Raw genomic sequence first — 19630 nt, forward strand, 5'->3', positions numbered from 1 at the left:
GCTCCAACACTTTACCTGCCCCACCTCCCTCGGAGAGTGGGAGCCCCCTCCCTACACCCACAAAGGGACAAGAGGTTCCTGGCGCATCTCATCTTCACAGGAGGAAGGGCTCGCTGACCCAGGAGGAGCAGGGAGAGGCTCTTCTCCCCAGTTCCCACCCCTCATCCCCCCGCCCCAACCCTGACCCCAAAAGGCTAGAACCACAGCCCCATGACATTCCTGCCAGTGCACCTGCTTCCACTGGCACTAATAAAAGACGGAAGAAACAAAGCAATTTAAAATTCCAATAAAATTAAAAACAAACCTCTGGTAGCAGATTCAATTATGTAGCTGTTGCGGAGTGCAGCCTGGGGACAGAAGGAAGGTCCGGTGCCGCCCCCGCCCCGGGAACCATGCCTAGGAGAGGAGAGAGGCTCAGAGACGAAGGGCCACGAGCGAGCCCCCTTTTATGACTTGCCAAATAAAAACCAGCTCTCATAAACTAGGAAGGTAGGCAGCTTCCTCTGTCACAGCGGATCCAGCCACAGTCCACAGCAAAGCAACCCGAGGCTTGCTAAGACCAGAGGCAGACGAAGACCCGAATCACTGCCTTTCCACACTGCACAGAGGTCGTGGCCGGCCCAGTGAGAGCGAGAACAATAAATAAGTTACAAGGACTAGAAAGAAGGAAAACTAACTGCACAGAAACCCCCAAAAAAGTCAGTCAGCAAGACTGCGGATACAAGAGCGGCGCACAGACGCAATCGTGTTCCCCTACAACGGGAGTTGGCAAACATTTTCTGCAACTTTTCTGATATTTTCATCCCTGCAGGCCATCCAGTGTCTACGGTAACTTACCCAGCTCCGTCACACTGTAGCAGGAAAACAGCCGCAGATTCACGGAAATGAATCGGCGCGGCTGTGTTCCAATAAAACTTTATTTACAAAAACAGGCAGCAGGCCAGGCTTCGCCTGTATGCCACGGTTTGCTGGCTCCTACGTTACACCAAATACAAAGAGCTAGAAATTACATTTTTAAAAAAAGATACCATTACCGATTTTTTTGGCAACTGCTTTACGCCGACGGTAACACCTACCATACGATTCACCCACTCAGACTGCACTAGTGAATACTTTCCAGTGTAAATTCACAGGGTTGTGCAGCCGTCACCACTACTAAATTTCCAAATGTTTCCTCATCGCCCCAAACAGAAACCCCACACCCATCACCAACCGGTCCCCATTGCCCGCGGCCACCTTCCAGCTGTAGGCAACCACGAGACTTCCTGACCTACTTTCGGTCTCTGCGTTGGTCCCTCTCGATGTCCCGTATAAATGGAATTGTACCCTGTGTGGCCTTTTGTGTCCAGCTGTTTTCACTCCCTGTGTGTTCTGGGTTCATCCACGGAGTATCAGGTGTCCGTACCCGGCTCCCTGTCACCACCGAGTAACATTCCGTTACGTGGCCGGGTCGTGATTCACCGCCGATCAGCCGACAGGGCTTTTGGGTGTTTCCACATCAGGGGCGATGGTGTGAAATGCCGCTCGGAATGTTCCCGTACAAGTTTTCATGGGGATGTAGGTTTTCATTTTTCTTGCATGTAAACCTATGAGTGGTATTGCTCGGGCACAAGACAATTCTATGTTTAACTTTTCTTAATAATTAAAATTTTTTTTAATGTTTCTTTTTGATAGAGACTGAGTGGGGGAGGGGTAAAGAAAGAGGGAGACACCGAATCTGAAGCAGGCTCCAGGCTCTGGGCTGTCAGTACAGAGCCCGACGCGGGGGTCAAACTCCAGAACCGCGGGATCATGACCTGAGCTGAGGTCGGATGCTTAACCGACTGAACCACCCAGGCGCCCCTTAAAGTTTACTTATGTATTTTGAGACAGAGAGAGAGAGAAAGCATGCTGCGTGGCGGAGGGGCAGAGAGAGGGAGAGAGAGAATCCCAAGCAGGCTCCATGCCTAGCTTGGAGCCAGACACGGAACCGTGAGATCGTGGCCTGAGCTAAAAAAGAGTCGGGCGCTTAACTGAGCCAGCTGCCCAGGCGCCCCTCTATGTTTAGCTTCCTGAGGAAGTGCCTGAACGGTTTCCTGAGTGGTTGTGCTCTCTTCCATGCCCACCAGCAGTGTACGGGGTTCCGGTTTCTCCACATCTTCACCCAAACCTGCCACCCAGCTTTCTGATTCCAGCTGTCCTGCTGGGCACAGAGTGCTTGCTCACTGTGGTTTTGATCTGTGGGTGGTGTTCTGATTACCAGGTCAGCCTCTTTATTTGTTACAGGTCCATTCAGATTCTCTGTTTCTTCTTAAGTCAGATGGGTAGTTTGCATCTTTCTGGGAACTGTCCACTTTATCCAAGTTATGGTACTATTACAATTTATTAAGGAACTAAAATAAATTGGTGAAAGAGGTAAATGACCTTTGTGGAGAAAAATTTATATTGTGATTTTTCTTTAAAATGTTTTTATTTTTGAGAGAGCACAAGCACGGGAGGGGCAGAGAGGGAGGCAGAGGATCCAAAGCAGACTCTACACTGACAGCACTTAGCCCAATGTGGGGCTCAAACTCATGAACCACCAGATCATGACCTGAGCCAAAGTCGGACGCTTAACCGACTGTGCCACCCAGGTGCCCCAATCCAGTGATATTTTTTAAAGACCTAAATAAACGTGGATGTAGATTATGCACACGGACAGTTTGGTATGGAAAAAAGTCAACCCAGTCCTTAAATCCTGACCATGTGTGTGTTGGGGAAGGGGGGTGTATAATTTGAGAAGCTGACTTTGTCAGCAAAGTCACCTGTGCCTTGCCCATTCTTGGCCTTTTGTTCTTATCAAAGTAGTATTAGGACAGGGGACCGGGCTAGTGCCTCCCTGGCTTTACGGCTGAGGTGGTGGGAGCAGCACAGGGACAGAGGGAACCAGGGCAGGAAGGAGAACATCTAGAAATGGGTCAGTGTGCATGTGAGCTCCATCCGGGACAAAGCAGGCCTTGCAAGTCCCTGGGGACGGACAGGCAGTGCGGGAATGAAAGACGTCGGAGCCCTACCTCACACCACACGGCAAGAAGAGTTCCAGACAGACTTAAAAACCTGGTGCCGGGGAATGCAAAACCTTATCCCTCTTTGAAGAAAATGGAGAGTATCCACCAGGAAGGATTTGCAAATGGAGAGGGAGAATAAAGCACAAATAAAGGAAACACATTGGACCGCATTAAAATTAAAAACTGCAGCTCGGCAAAATACACCATAAAAAAAAGTCAAGACTAGCCAAAAATAGAGAGAGGGTGTCTGCAGCACTTATAAGGGACCAGTATCCAGAGTAGAGAGAGCCAGGGACAAAACTGCAGAGAGAGACAGCGATGGGGAGGGGCAGGGTGAGTGGGGAGGGAAGGGTAGATGAGTCAGACCCACGCTGTCCTGGATGGAGACAGACAGGGGTGTGTGTGGCCAGAAGGAGGAGAGAAGAGGCAGCAGTTCTAAAGGGCACTGGGCAGGCAGGCCGGCCAGCAATGCCGCAGGCGGGTCGGGAAAACAGCAAAGCCAGGGTCTGGGTACCGGGAGACGGTGAGAAGTAAGCTCTCAGAAGCCAGTCAGGGAGCAGCAAAGGGAAGGAGACGACGAGAGGCAGGAAGGTCCGGCTGGGGAAGCATTAAAGCCCACGTCGGCCGCTCCAGGGCGTGGATACCAGGGCGTGGAAGGTGTGTGCCTGTGAGCACCTGCTGGTCTTTGTGAACAGGATGTCCCTGAATATCTGGGCACAAGTGGCTCCACGTGTGTGCCCTAAGCGCGCGCGTATGTGTGTGAGAACCTGCATGCATATGCACACACGTGGTTAGAGAATGAGAGGCTCCTTTGTGCAGCGCCCAGTGATAACCACCACCCTGCACTGCCTAGTCTGGCCTAGAAAGAGCTGGAAGCCAGGTGGCCAGCCTTTTCTGAGCATCCACTGTGTACCAAGATTTCTCATTTAATCTTCCTTCACTCTGTTCTCATAGGACAAATGGAGGCCAGGGAGCCACCGGGTCACCACCGTGAGGTCACCCAGCTAGTAATGGGGGCACCGGGATTCACACCCCGGTCAGTGGGCTGGGGGGAGGTCAGGGTTGTTGGCTGCCACCCCTGTCCCTCCCCACATCCCTCCCAGCGGAGGCCAGAGAACAGCTGCATCTGCCCCGGCCCAGCCACCCTCCCCACGCACCCCCCTCCTTCCTGGGCGGCCTCATTAGGGATTCTGCCGGTGCCACCAGCTAATTAGTGTCACGTTAATTGAGCATTCAGGAGGCTGCCACCTCCAAGGGCAGAGTGTCGGCAGCAAAGGGGAATGCAGATGCAGACTGCTCCTCCCTGTGGGCTCGGGCCAGGCCCTGTGCCCAGGGACCCCTTGCGCCCCGGAGCAGCCCGGGACACCCCTCCCCCCATTTCGACAACGTAATGCCCGCTGTGACTTCCTGAGCCCGAAGGCAAGAGGCAACAGGCAAAATCTGCAACCGCAGGAGAAAAGAGGGGACGTTTGCTGAACGCCTACTGTGAGCCTGGCACACCTTTAGCCCGCCCTCTCCTCCTACGGGAGAGCTGCAGTTACCTCCATTTCAGTCACGAACTCCAGGGTCCGCCAAGGGGACGGCTTCTGCAGGAGTGTGTCCAGCGGACCAGCAGGAGCCTGCGTTCAGCTGGACGGCACCTGGAGGCGCCAGGATGTAGCCACAGAAGGTGCCTGGAGTCCCACAGAGAAGCCTGGAGCATGGGGGCAGGAATTCCGCGCTGGCATCCCACCCCCTCACCCACCCCCACACCCTCCTCAACCTGCCCCTTGGTGAGCAGGTACCGCACACCTTACAGGGCAGAGTATCACATGGACTTCAGCCTCCTGTGATCTGTCCACCCCTTCATCCCCTTAAAGATGAGAAACGGGGTCACGTTAAGTGACCTGTCCAAGGTCACCCGGAGCAAGCAGTCACACCGCGCGTCTGTCCGCCACGGCCTGACTCCTGCCAGAGTCCGAGCTGTGCACCTGTGCCCTGTGTGGTCTCTCCAGCAGAGCCCTCACCCCTCCACCCCTGCTTCTCCCCCCTCCCGATGCGGTGCCGCCGAGTCCCGTTCTCCCGTCTCCCTGTAGCAACATTAAAGCCCACTCAAAGGGCCGCTTTTAATTGGCTTAATATACTCGTTAATAACCACGTCTCTTTAACGCACCTGTAAAAGGCTCATAACATTAACGTAAGGGCAGTGACGGCTCATCCGCACTTCCAGCCAGCCTTTTAAATTTCCTTTAATGGGGGCCACGGGGCAGGGGCAGCCCAGCTCACAGGGTGGGCGCCTTTGTTTCCATGCACGGGAGTCGGGTGCTGTCTGCCTGCTGCCCCTCAGCCTCTCGGAGTCCTCAGAACAGAGAATTCTCTGGACTCGGCAGCACTTTCCAAGCACCTGCCGTGGTTCCACACATTTTTTTTTTTGGGCGTCAGGGTGGTGAGAAAGTGCAGGGCTTGGCCTCGGTATCTAGCCCTGGAGACAAGTCAACAGGCAGTTACAGCTTGGGGAGCCCGTTGTGGGGTGGGGGGTATGTCCCGGCTGAGACCGGGAGTGCCGGAGCCAGCTACCCAGGGCGGGTATAAGCAACCTTTTGTACTTCATTCTCCCAGCACGAAATCCAAGCATCTTCTGTGCTCCAGGCACTGTGGGGACAATTGCACCCAACCCCAGGCTGACCACTCTCAATCAGGAACCGGGGAGGACCCAGAGGTGTCTCAGGGCGCGGGAGACAGGCGGACGAGGACTGGATGAGTTGGGTGTGTGCGGGAGGGGAGCACAGGGAGGCCTCCTTCCAGCCGGGCTCTAAAGGACCAGTGGGAATTTGGTTACGGAGGGAATGCGTGTCGGTGTGCGAGAATCATCCCAAGCCACGGCGTCTGTGGTGCCCAGGGGACACATGGCCAGGGCTCAGATCCTGGCTCACGGATCCTTTCTATGTGACCAGAGCTCTCAAAGTGACGGTCCTTGGGCCGTTTCCCACCCGCCAGGTGTATGATTTGCCCCACTCAGTGACGGAGCCTGATTTCAAGGGTGAACGCCCCCGGGCAGGGCACGGCCTCCCTGTGCACCTCACCTCAGTCCCTGCCCCGCCTGGGCCTTCGGGCTCATTCCCGGCCCATCTGTCCTTCAGTCCTCAGCAAAAATCCCTGCTTGACACCCTGTTCCTTGAATGTCTCACCTCTTCTGAAACCCAGGGCTGCCTCCCAGGCTGCAGTGAGGACTTCAGGAGGGCGGGGCTGTAAGGATTTGGCACAATGCCTGGCCTGGGGCCACACTCAAGGGAGGGTGGTTGTCCGCTGGTGAGAGGAGGCCCCGGGGGCCACCATGTGTGTGTCCAGGGGCCTGTGCGGAAGGAGGGTTGCAGAGAGAGGTCAGGGTCAGATGGCCGGGGCCTCGAATACCATCCTGAGCAGTTCAGATTTCACAAACACTGGGGCCCACCGGAGGGTTTTACAGAGACCCCCCCCCCCCGGGGACTTGGAGACAGTGGAGGGCGCTCCAGTGAGTTCATCACCACCAGCAACTACAGCACCCACTGAGGACAGGATCCTTTATGGTCCTCACAAAAATTCTCCAAGGACAGCAATAGCAGCAGTGTCCCCATTTGACGAGAAAACGGAGGTTCCCAGAGGGGTCGTGGCCCGCCCAAAGCCACACGGTGCGTGTGTGGCACAGCCGGGATCTGAATCCAGATCTCTGGGACTCGGCCCCCATCTGCCCCCCTGCACCATGATGCCTTTTCAAAAGGCTGCCAGCCACCCTCCATGCTCTGCCTGGGAGCAGAGGCGGCCGGACAGTGACGGGCACCCAGGCGGGCAGACAGGGAGGGCCTCGGGCTGCTCAAGGCCGAGGGAAGAGGAGGAGGGTTTGAAGCAGGCTGCGCGACGCAGACGTCAAGGGCAGGAGGGCCCTGGGAGAAAGGAGAGCTGTGCGCCTGGCCCCCACCCTAAAGCAACGCAAGGTCACGGCCAGCCACTGGCAACGACAGAAAAGCACAGAGAAGAAACGAAACGCCCCCTCACCAGGCAGGGCCATGCTGGCATCTGCGGCTCTTTTCTTCTTCAGTCTTGATTTGACCCCCCAACCCTTCAACAGGGAAGGAGAGAGACGGAGGGCTCTTGAGTACAGCCCCTCTGTCACCTCCTCTTTCCACATACCTGTACTCTATACCTTTGCCCACTTCGTCAGAGCCTTCTAGAACCCAAGTCTCAATGCCCAGCAAAGCACATTGCTGCTGAGAACCTGCTGGGTGCTCTGTCTCGTGGGGACAGGCTGCTCCCAGGACTTCCTCCTGATGCCCCTATTCCTGCCCTATTTTCCACCCAGTAGCTCAAGGGGTCCCATCAAAACTCAAGGTAGGTCACGTTCTTCCTCTGGTCCCCACCCTCCAACGTGGACCAGGAGCCCAGGTCCTCAAGTACGCCACCCTGTCCATCTTCTACGGGCCTTCCCTGCTGGCTCTGCTTTCCCCAGACGCACCTCGTCCACGCCCCTTGGCCTTGTTGCCTGCCGTCCCCCTGCGGACACTGCTCTTAGTCAGCCTCACGGCCCACTCGCTCACCTTCCCGCCCTCTCTCCAAGGCCGTATCATCAGAGACGCCTTCTTCGCCGATCGCCGAGTCCACACTGAACACCCCTCCACCAGGTCTGCCCCGTCCCCTGTGCCCTGCTGTTTCTGTTACTGTGCTTGCACAACAAATTACCCCAAAAGTCAGTGGCCTCCGACAGCCGTGTGGTACGCTCAGGGGTACGGACAGGGCACAGGCTGGGGGCTGGAACCTTCTGAAGGCTTTTGCTTCCTCATATATCAGGTGGTTGATGCTGGGGGTCGGGAAAACACCTACACGTGACCTCTCCACGTGACCTGGACTTCCGAGAGCACAGTGCCTGGGTTCCAGGGGTGGACGCCCCGAGGCACTGACACAGAGCCACCTCGGGCTCCAGGCGAAGCCACACCGCAAAGACCCAGCCACACAACATCGTGTCTGCCCCACTCTGCTCAGTAGAATGGAGTTGCCCAGTTACTTCCTGTTCGAGTGAAGGAAAAGCGGCCTCTGCGATTTGTGGGAGGAGTGGGAGAATTCGTGGACGTGTTCTAAAACTACCACACCCACTCTATCCTTGTTTCCGGGGCTGGTTGCTGCCTGACTCGACGTATAGGATTGTCGCCCCACGAGACTGTCGGCTCCAGGCCTGGGCTTTGGTTACTGCTGCTTTTCCCAGGCCCTGCATAGTGCCTGCATAGACGAGGGCCCAGGAAGCATCTGGTGGATGCAGGGCTGAGGGGAGGCTTCTGAGAGGCAGCTCTCCACGAGGCTGTCCGCTTAGCTTAGTTCCTCCCAAGTGTCATGACTGGCAGTGAACAGGGGCCCCCAGGCTGGACGGGTCCGTCTGGGCACAGCGCCATCATTGAGACGTTCCTGAGTACCTACTATGTGTCCTGTAGACACCGGGGACTCCGCAGTGAGCAAACCAGCTCAGGGAGCCCGAGTCTGGTGGGGGAGAAGGACAAGTCCCCGGCACGTGGTGACCAAGCCCAGGCACTGATGGAGCCCAGCTGGGGGACCCGAGAAGGCAGGGAGGGAGTAGCACGGAAAAGAGGCGCTGGGATCCCCCAACAGGCCCCCTCCCCTGCCACCCGTTAGCCCTGTGAGCGCTCTTCCCACGTCCCCCATCCTCACCGCTGCTGAGAAGCCCGCCAGAGACAGCCGGCTCGGCTGGTGCCATCTGTGAGGCCTTTTTTGTGTCATCACAATGGCCACACAGGGCTGTGCAAGAGCACTGAACTGGTGGCTGGGCCCCCCTCCAGGAACCCTGGTGGGAAGAGCTGGGTGTGAGGCACCCAGGGTGGCTCAGGAGAAAGCCCTTCAGGAACAAGGCACAAAGCAGGGGCTGCGGCAGCCACGGCCTCAGCGCAACTGGGCCAGGTTCGGGACTGGGGACTCTGGTGACCTGCAGGGGCACACCCATGTCCCCACCCAAAGGCACTCCCATTCAAGACACCGGAGAGCCCTGAGCACATGCCAGGCGAGACCCGCTTAGGGCCGCGGGCTGGCAGGCCCTAGCAGCCAGCCAAGGGCAGGGGTGAGAGCTGCCGGGCCTGTGACCTCTAACGGCTCACCTCCTGCCTCCGGGCTGACTCCAGGGTCCCTCCTTTGGACTATTCCCACCCTCCCTGCCCCCCCCCCCCCCCCCCCCGTTCTATGGAAGAGGGAGAGCCTCTCGAGTGTCCTGGCTTCACGGTGGCCTGCCTCATGAGGCGAGCGTTATGAAGACTTGGAAGGAAGACATGCCGGGTCCAGTCTCAGCACCGCCCCTTGCCCGTGGCGTGGTCTTAGGAAGCCCTGAGGTCATACCCTCATCTGTAGAACAGGGGCCTCTGCTAGTTATCTGTTGCCATGTAGCCGGTGACTTCAGAACTTAGCAGCTTGAGACCTGGACAGACGTGTGTTCTCGCTCATGGTCTGTGATCCAGGGATTCAGGAGAGGCTTAACTGGGTAGTTCTGCTCTGCGTCTTCCATGAAGCTGCAATCAGGATGCTGGCCGGGACCGTACTCATCCGAAGGCTCGACCGGGGCTGCCTCGCATGGCTGTGGGTGGGAGACCCCCGTTCATCTCCCCCGTGGGCTGCTTCCCCCGCAGCAAGCGATCCGGGTGAGTGAGGAGGAAGCCACAGTGCCTCTGTGATCTGGCCCTGGCTGGGTCCACAGGACCTCACGGGTCACCTGGGTCAGCCCCACTTGGGGGCAGGGCGGGGGGGAAGCAGCACACGGGCATGAGTACCAAGAGATGATAGTGATGCAGAGGGGTGTGGCACATCTTGGTGGCTGTCTGCCGAATGCTTTGACTCGTCTGCTGCCTCATCTGTAAAGTGGGGACCACCGCTCACTTCTGAGTGGTCAGGTGCTCCAAATGAGACGTCAAGAAAAGCCGTAGGCCCAGAGTCTAGCGCATGCTCCGTGCTCACCAGAGGGCAGGCTCCATCCACTCCCCCAAGTGCTGCAGGGACCAGCCCACCCTCCTGGAGCCCTAATGGCCAGCAGGGGGGCAGATGGGCTCCTCATTTCAGTGAATGGGAACCAGTAACAGGCAGTACTTATTCCCAACCCCCCACCCCCCGCCCCGCTCTCTTCTTCTTCTTAAAGGTTTTAAACACCTAATTTATTCCATCCATTAGATAGATTTTGTAGATTTAATCATTTTCACAGTTGGTGGCTCATTGGATACTCAAGATAAACTCCAAATGAAAGTATAATGGTGAGGACAAATGAGTTTTCACACCACAATGGCAGAAACCTGCTTGGGAAGAGGGTTTAAGAGGAACAAAAATACATACAGATATAATTTTTTTTCCCCGGCAGCCGCTTTTGCTGACTATAGTAGGTTACCACAGTTAATTTCACCAGTTTTGTTCATCTGTAAAATTGCATAAAAGTGACATTTTTGTGCTCATTATAGCAACTGCTGATTTATGGCTGGTAAATGAAGAGCTGGTCCCTTTTTTGCGGGACTCTCCGAGCGGCGCTAAGTGCCCATGAAATTGCTTGTATAATGTAGTTTAAATCCAATCTCAGAGAAAGATTCCCCCGTTGGCCAAAGTGACATTTCCATTCTCCACACCGAGTTTATTTTAGGCCACTTAGGGAGGGGGCTGCCCCAGGCAGGGTCAGGATGCGGGCCTGTGGCCAGCCAGGGGTCAGCTCCACCTGCCGGCCCCGGATTAGGCCCGAGGGATGAAGGGGCACTCCCCTAGTCTCCTTGGCATGCTGAGTGCCGCCTGCCTCTTCCCTCCCTGCTGCCCTGCCCAGGTCAGACCACATTCCTGCACCTTAGGGCAGAAGGGAATGACCTTCGCAACACGCATGTGTGCCCCACCCCTCCCCTGCCCTGCCCTGCCCTGAGGCGAGGAGGCCCCTTTGCACTGGCCCCCTGCCCTCCGGCCGCCTGTCTCTCCTCTTCCACACGCCTGATCCGGGCTTCTGCTCTCATTCCACATTACTTACAGTTCCTCACTCAGGACGTGCTTCCTCACCTCTGGACCTCTGCCTGTGCTGTTTCTTCTGCCTGAAATATGCTGCTCTCCCCTCTCCTCGCCCCTTTTGACATCGCCTTCACTGGGATGCCCTTTCTTCCAGAAAGCTGTCTCGCTTTCCAGAGCCCTGCTGGGTGAGGCCCCTGCCCCATCCCCAAATGCTTTAGCCTTCCCATCACAGCACGTGTCTTGCTCCGACCGGCTGTGAGCCCAACAAGGGGCTCAGGGGCGAGGCTCTGAATGGATGGGATGTGGGGTGAGACCTTCAAGGGATGGGCAGGTGGGGTCTGCACTCCACTCCAGCCACAGTGCCAGGACCCCCCAGGCTGGCCAGAAGGAAGGGCAGCCTGAGCCCCTGCCCTTCCGCCCCCAGGACGGCCCTCATCCCAAGCAGATGGGGAGGGCGTCAACACTCCCACTCGGAGAGCACCCGATGCTGCCCGTACTGCACCACGCACAACTCCTGAAAGTTCGCAGCCACCCTGGGAGGCAGCGTTCATGGCAGTATCACCTCCCGTTTTACAGATGAGGAAACTGAGGCGCCCCATTCTCAAGTTCCCCCTGGGAGTCACCGGTGGGCCCCAAGGGTGTCATGAGGCAGGAGAAAGGCAGTGTGCTGCAGAGACCTTGTAGGGAGGGGCCCCTCGCCCCAGGACCTAGACAGGTGACCATCTCCCAACTCCGACTGTGTGTCTCACCCCCTTTGGCAGCCAACACTCCAGGCCACCCTGCACAACTGACACAATCATGATCCCCGGTTCACAGGTGGGGAGGCTCGGTCAGGCAAGCCGCAAAGCCCCACAACCAGGCAGGACTCTACTCAGGCCAGCCAGCTCTAAAATCCGGAGACCTCTCATCTGTCTCCCACAGCCCACCCCTGCCCCACCCTCCTTTCCCCACCTCGGGAGGGTCCTGGGCAGCACTGAGGAATGTCTCAGGCCCCGGGGGAGGGGCTCTGGATGGAAGAGGGGGGTCTGCCCACCAGCAGCCCACCTCCCCCAGGACGGTGGCCGGTAGGACGGTCAGCCTGTCACACAAAGTGCAGCCTCCGGCCCCACAATGACAGCGCGAAGAAGAGGCAGTGGTTACCACCCTGGCCTTGTAGGTGACAGGCAGACTTGGGGATGGGACGGGCAGCCACTGTGGCTAAAACCCCTCCTCCCCTGCCTGCTGATCAAGGCAGGTCATGTGAGCAACCGACGAAAGCCAACAGAGCAGCTCCTGTCTGTCCCAGGCCTTGTGCTGGGCTCTGTTCACATAGCAACACATTTAACTATCCCATAGAGGTCAGCAGGTGGCCATCATCCCATTTTACAGATGAGCCAAGGGAGGCGCAGAGAGGATGACGAAGAACTAGGAGGAAGGGCCTGCCACCAGTGTGGTGTGAAGACGGGGCGCCAAGCGTCAGTGAGGGTGCGGAGCCCCCGGAACTCCTGTTTTCCGCCGGGGGAGCACGGCCCGGCACAGGCTCCTTGGCAAAGCATGGGGCGTCTTCTCCTGAAGCTGCAGGTTCACCTGCCCCGAATCCCCGTCCCGGGCAAAGTCCCAAGAGAACTCACTGGGTACTTGTACACCAGGAAGCGTGGCAGTGTGTGTGTGTCAGCCCCAAACTGGAAACCACCCAAATGCCGTCAGCAGCAGGAAGGAGGAGTCCACACGAGTACCACACGGCCGTGAGGAAGCGCGAACCACGGCCACCTGAGTGAACCTCACAAAACACCTTGGGTGGCAGAGGCCGATGCGGCCAAGGACGCCTGGCGGGATTCCAGCCTGCGTGTACAGACGCTGCCATCGGAAGTCAGGACGGCTGTGCGCTTGGGCGGAGTTGCAGGCGACACTCTGGGGGGACCGGCAGTGACCCATCGCTCGGCCCAGCGCGTTCCGTCCGTGAAAGCTCAGCTTACGATGCATGCAGTTTGCTTTCTGTACCTTACACCCAAGGCGAAGCTCTGGGGTTTGGAAGGGACAAACGGAGGGGCGAGGGGGCAAATGGGGACCCAGAGGAGGGAGTGGCAGGGCTGTGGCCACACCGCCTCCACGGGTCGCGGGGTCAGCCCTCACCTGTGCTTTCCTCTCCGCTTGTCTCCGCAGGCGAGACGGCCGCCAGCTCCATGCATTCGTCCCGCTACCCGAGCCCGGCCGAGCTGGACGCCTATGCCGAGAAGGTGGCCAACAGCCCGCTGTCCATCAAGATCTTCCCCACCAACATCCGGGTGCCCCAGCACAAGCACCTGGGCCGCACGGTCAACGGCTATGACACCAGCGGCCAGCGCTACAGCCCCTACCCGCAGCACGCCGCTGGCTACCAGGGCCTGCTGGCCATTGTCAAGGCCGCCGTCTCCTCCTCCGGCAGCGCCGCGCCTGCCGGGCCTGCCAAAAGCGTGCTCAAGAGCGCCGAGGGCAAGCGGACCAAGCTGTCACCAGCTGCCGTGCAGGTGGGCATCGCGCCCTACCCGGCGCCCAGCACTCTGGGGCCCCTGGCCTACCCCAAGCCGCCCGAGGCACCCGCCCCACCACCCGGCCTGCCTGCGGCCGCCGCCGCCACCGCCGCCTCCGTCATCCCCCTGCCTGGCCGCGGCCTGCCCCTGCCGCCTTCCAACCTGCCCTCCATCCACAGCATCCTCTACCAGCTCAACCAGCAGTGCCAGGCCCCGGGCGCCGCGCCTGCCGCCTGCCAGGCCGTAGCCGGTCCCCACCCCAGCCCGGCCAAGCACGGCCCCGTGCCCAGCTTCCCCGGCATGGCCTACTCGGCTGCTGCCGCCGGCCTGCCCGACTGCCGGAAAGGTGCCGAGCTGGGCCAGGGCGGCACGGCGGCCTCGACGTTGGCTGGGGCCACCAAGCCTGCAGGGTACGCCGACGGGGGCCTGGATTACCTGCTGTGGCCGCAGAAGCCGCCCCCACCCCCACCCCAGCCGCTGAGGGCCTACAGCGGCGGCACGGCGGCCAGCAAGTCCCCCGAGGCGTGCGGGGGGCGGGTGTACGAGCGGGCCAGCGGGTCGCCCCTCAGCTGCGCCATGGGGCTGCCCACCGGCTTCACCGTGGGCCAGTACTTCGCCGCCCCCTGGAACAGCGTGCTGGTGACTCCCACCAGCGATTGCTACAACCCGGCGGCGGCCGTGGCCGTCACGGAGCTGGGGCCGGGGGCGCCCCGGGAGCTGGCGGGCCCCCCCGTGGAGGCCCTCTCGGGCCTGCCCAGCAAGAGCGTGTGCAACACGGCCGTGCTGAGCAGCAGCCTGCAGTCGCTGGAGTATCTCATCAATGACATCCGGCCGCCCTGCATCAAGGAGCAGATGCTGGGCAAGGGCTACGAGACCGTGGCTGTGCCCCGGCTGCTCGACCACCAGCACGCCCACATCCGCCTGCCCGTCTACAGATAAGGCCTGCCCGGCGGACGCGTGGACAGACGGACAGGGCGTCGAGCGGGAAGGCAGGCCGCAGAGCAGGGTGGGCGGCGCACAGGGGCGCCCAGCCTCGCCCTGTGCCCGAGTGCCCGTGGGTGCCCACAGGGAAGCCGGGCAGGCTGCTGCCGTGCGGCCACCTGATGGGGAGTGGCGGGGCCACCTTTCTCCCCAAGGCCCCTCCCTGCTATCGGCTGCCCGAGGACACGGGGAGGGCCCAGGACCACCACTGACGTCCACCACTTCCTCCATCCAAGCTGGCAGAGGCAGGGAGAGAGAAACCACTTTAAAACAGGAATGGTTCTTGCTGGCTTTCCCAAGAGAGGGGCTCAGGCCACGGGGGGACACAGGAGGAAATGTGATGGTCCAGAGTCAGGGTGGGGTCAGAGCAGCCCCCACGGGTCAGAGAGCTCCTCCCCCCACGGGCTCCCCGTCTCCTGGAAAAGGAGCAGAGAGGGGGTATAGGAAGTCACAGGGCCTACAGTGTCCCCCACTGGCCAATCCAGGTGAAGACCACTCTGAGAGAGGCTCCAAGGACCACCAGTCCCCCTGCTCCTCCTCCTCTAGATTCTCCTTCCCTCCTCCCATTTCTTCCCCAAACAGAATTACACCCCCATCCCCACCCCCCAGACCCCGTACTACCACCATCCCCTTTCTCTCCACATCTTACAGGGCTGCTGGGCACGGCTGTACAGGCTGTGCACCGCACAAGGGCACCTCGTCCAAGGAGACACCATTTGCATCCTAGACGTGTATATTTATTACGGCAGTTTTCTGAATCTTGAGGAAGGGGCGCCATTTTCCTATTCGCACAAAGGCACCACAGGGGCTGACGGTGGGCCTGCCACCTTAGACACCAGTCAGAGGGACCCTGGCCTGCCTTCCTCAGGGGTTCTCCTCAGAGCCAGTGAGAGGCAACCTACTGGTTTTAACCGGGAGACCCAATCCAACGCCCTTCCTGCAAGCTGCCCTCCAAGGCCCACCCCACACCATGGGGAGGCAGGCAAGGAGCCCCCTCTTCGGTCCCCAAGTCCCGGCCCCTCTGGCACTCCGGAAGCGGTACTGTATCTCTCCAAGGCCTGTTCGAGCACTAAGTGCATTTACAAATCTCTGAGAATGTTTTTTTTTTATACTAAAATTGACCATTATATTCTACTGTGAGAAGTGCAGTCTGCACTATATTGTTTTAAAAACGAAGAGAAAGAAAAAAAAAGGAAAACACAGATGGTGTCTCAGCTGTGGAATTGTTTTGTTCTCTCCTCCCTCCCTCCCTCCCTCAGGAGTAAAACGGGCTGTCTCCCCCGCTGCCGACCGGGCTTGGAGCCCTGAGGAAGCAGGCCAGGAACCTCCTGGCACCCGCCGGCCACTCTGCATTCAGTGTTTCATTTCCTTTTCCAGCTCTTTCAAGGTAGACACCGTCATTTACCCCGTTTACATGTCCGCACACAGGCGGAAGGCCGCTGGGTCGTGGCCGGCGACCGGTCTACAGAGCGGCTGAGACAGAACCAAGCCCGGGCCCCTTGGCTCGTTCCCTGAATGGTGCCGAGGTGGTCTGGGGATGGTGTCTCCCTGCGTCACGAGATGCCTTCCCAGCTTTTCCCCTGTGCCTGACCCGCTCCAAGCGTCCACGGGGCAGTATGGCCGTGCGCAGGCCAAAGTGGCTGTGGCAGTGACCTTCTCCAGCCCCGGCACACACCCACTCCAGGCCCCGGCGCCTGGAGATCTACAGACTCCCCCACCCCGGGACACTTGGCATTCATCAGGCACCTAACTTTGTGCTGGGCGTGTTCATACACACTGTATCTCACTGGAGCCTCGCCACATCCTTGCAAGGTAGTAGGTGTCTGAGAGGAAGAAACCGAGGCTCAGAGATGTTAGGTGACCTGCCTAAGGTCACACAGCAATTCTGAAAAGTTGGGGTCTGGATCCCACAGCATGGACTCTTTTTCACATCCTGTCTCTGCCCTCTCCCCAGGCAGGGGAGCCCGCCATCTAGCCTGGGGGACCTGGGGAGCCCCCAGTTTGTTTTTGTTGTTATTTCTTTTTAAGTTTTTAAATTATTTTTTTTAAGCTTATTTATTTTTGAGAGGCAGAGCAAGCAGGGGAGAGGCAGATAGAGGGACAGAGTTTGTGAAGCGGGCTGTGTGCTGACAGCAGAGAGCCGACACAGGGCCTGAACCCATGAACCATGAGATCATGACCTGAGCCCAAGTGGGACGCTTAACTGACTGAGCCCCCAGGAGCCCCACCCCCAGTTCGTTTGATGCAGGCCTCCCTTCCCATGCTCGGAGCCCCACCTGGGCGCCAGGGCGGGACCCAGGCCCTTCCGCACATCACTGTCACGCCCTGGGGAGCAGCCCCGGGGTCCTGCTGGTGACAAGCTGAGAAAGTACTGCCAGGCAGGCCGCTGGGGGTGAGCATAAGTGGGAAGCAAAGAGCAGTTGACAAAGAGCTCTTCTGACCTCCCGAAATGGGAGTCTCACAGCAGCTGCATCAGGTACGTATGCAACAAAGTCATCCCCATCTTACGGGATGAGAACGCAGAACCTGAGGATGGCCTGGCGGACCGACAGGAGGGGAGCGTCAGGCCCCGCACTCGGGCTCGGGCAGCCTCCGCCCTCACGCAGAGCTGCAGCCCGCCTGGGGCCGCGCAGTGCCCGGGAGGTCCCTGGAGGTGGGCAGCCCAGAAGGCCCAGCCTCTGGAGGGAGCTAGAAGCAGGCTGGAGTCGGAGCTTTGCTCCTCCGAGTGACCCTGGACCAGCGAGGGAATTCAAGAACACGAAAGCACCGTTCTGGAACTTGGAGAGGGGCAGAGGGACAGGGTCTAGGGCTAGATTCAGGGCTGGGTGTTGGCCTGTGGCTCAGCTGTTCCCAGGGGCCGCCTCCGCACCAACGTGATGTGCTCTCCCGGTAGCCCAGGTCCCCACGTCCTGGGCCCACGGCCAGGGGCATCAGGGGAGCACACGGAGGCAAGCCTGGAGCCACAGGCCGAGCCAGGTCCCTGCATTTGGAGATGCTGGAATTGCAGATTGAGGACCCGCCTCCTATCCGGGAAAGGCTCCACCTTTGTGGGGCGGGGCCTGCGCCGTGGGCGGTGGGGGCACGTGGCACAGACAGACTGGGGCCGGCCCCAGGGTCCGGCTGGGGTTCTGGCCCTGCCCTAGCACCGGCTTCCCCCGGCGCCTTGGCCAGGCTCCTTCTTCCCAGGAGCTGAACTAGCTGAGCGCGAAGAGCCTTCCAGAATCACCATGCTGACATGTCGCAGCCCTGCCCTTTATATCATGGCCTCGCAGTGCAGGCGACCACGACGTTACCATCAACGCTACAATCACCAAGGGCCCACAGTCACCCCAGGCACACTAGTCACCAGGCTCGGTGCTAAACGGTGTTAGTCGCCACGACCATTCACCACGATACAGGTGCACGTCCCAGTGTCCCAGGTGAGGCTAGTGACACCCCCAGGGAGGGCAATCGCTTTGCCCAGCGTCAGCTGAGGCCGGAGGAGGGCGAAGCGGCTGGGATCGACCCCAGGCCTGTCTGATTCAGAGTCTGACCTCTGACCTGCCGCGCTTTGCGGAGAACAATAAACTACCACCAAGCCCCAGATGTGGCCCCCTGGGCTCCAGCACAAAGGTCCAGCCTTGGGGCCCCCACTGCCGGCTGCAGGGTGTGGTGCTGGGTGAAGGGGCAGAGGGGACAATCTGCCCTCTGTCTGCCCCCCCCTCCCCAACCAGAGCTTGTGCAAGCCCTTCCCTGTCTCCAAGCCCCTCCTGGCGACCCCAGGCTCCTCCTCCTGCTGTGGGCTCACACCCCTGAGAGCTGAACTGTCCCACGCGGTAGCCACACGTGGCTGGCACGGAACTTCGAGGATTATTAGCACTTACTTCATTAACAAGGGCTACAAGACCACCCCATCTTACAGACTCCAGAGCTGCCCGTGAGGGGCCTGAGAGCCTGGGCAAATATTTCAGTGGAGGGTCCGGTACAGGGGACACTCACCTTTCCGGGAAGCTCTGTGCTTTCTGGACCCATGTGCCAGCCTTCAGAGCCCCTCCCCACTTCTGGAGAGGGGAACCTGAGACCACGTCAACCCCTGAACTTGCCAGGCAGCAGCCAGCGACCTCGAACCTACACCTACGCTAGGGCTTCCAGCTGCGCCGAGACTCCGCCCCCACACGTGCACCCTGTCCCACTGCGCCTGCGCATCCCAGGCTCCCTTAAAGGGCCCTGGTGGTCCTACCGGCCCCCTGCGCGGGCCTGGAAGGTGGAGCCCAGCTAGGGGGGCGGGTGGACTGAAGGATTTCTGTTTAAATCACCAGCACGGCCAGCTCACTAGGACTGTGGTGGCGGGAGGGGAGGAGGCCGGGAAACTGGCTTCAGTAACTCTTCCACTCCATAGGTGACTCTGGGGGGACTTGTGTGGCCTCGATTCCAGATCTGTCAAAGGAGGAGGTCGTGGCATCTGAAGGACGGGATATCACCAGGTGATGTGTGATCAGAATGACAGGGCAAATGGGCCCTGTGAGGGACCTGCCTGAGGGCAGTGGGGTCTAGCGGTTAGAGGATCAGACAGACCTGGTTCCAAGGTTGACACTGCCCCTCATGAGCATGTGGCCTTTGGCAAGTGACCACCCCTCTCTGAGCTGCCTATTTCTCCACTGTAAAGAGACTGGTATTACCGCATTATCACCGTGTGCGGTTGAACATAGGAAACAGGTGGCCAAGTCCCCTAGGGAACAGAGTCCGCTTTAGAGAAGATGCCCCCAAAGTTAGGTGTGTTATTTCTGTCATCACCTACTCCAGCTGCTTTCACCTTGGAAAGTGCGTTTCCATGTAAAAAGAGGTCCAAAAACAGATGCATCCCTCTCCCTCTACCTCGGAGAGGCCCAAATCATATTAGCATATTAAAGGCTCTGAAAAGTCCTTCAGGCAAAGTATCCATCCTTTTAACCCAGCATTTCCCTAACTTTTTTTTAGTTCTTTTTTTCAATGTTTGTTTATTTTTAATTTTTTTTAAGTGTATTCATTTTTGAGAGGCAGAGACAGAGCGTGAGCGGGGGGGAGGAGCAGAGAAAGAGGAAGACACAGAATCCGAAGCAGACTCCAGGCTCGGAGCTGTCAGCACAGAGCCCGACGTGGGGCTAGAACTCACGAACTGCAAGATCATGACCTGAGCCAAAGTCG

General features: G+C 58.9%; 1 protein-coding gene across 2 annotated transcripts in view; it reads left to right on the plus strand.

Annotated features, from left to right (window-relative positions):
* FAM222A (family with sequence similarity 222 member A) overlaps positions 1-15671 on the plus strand; it is a 55490-nt gene extending 39819 nt beyond the window's left edge. For both annotated transcript variants that reach the window (XM_043557859.1, XM_043557860.1), the window contains exon 3: positions 13140-15671. In XM_043557859.1, the coding sequence (XP_043413794.1) occupies positions 13140-14425 (1286 nt within the window). In that variant the 3' untranslated portion in view covers positions 14426-15671. The remainder of the gene's footprint in view (positions 1-13139) is intronic.
* The last annotated feature ends 3959 nt before the right edge of the window (positions 15672-19630 follow it).

This window comes from Prionailurus bengalensis, chromosome D3, assembly GCF_016509475.1.
Source record: "Prionailurus bengalensis isolate Pbe53 chromosome D3, Fcat_Pben_1.1_paternal_pri, whole genome shotgun sequence".
Taxonomy (NCBI): Eukaryota; Metazoa; Chordata; class Mammalia; order Carnivora; family Felidae; genus Prionailurus; species Prionailurus bengalensis.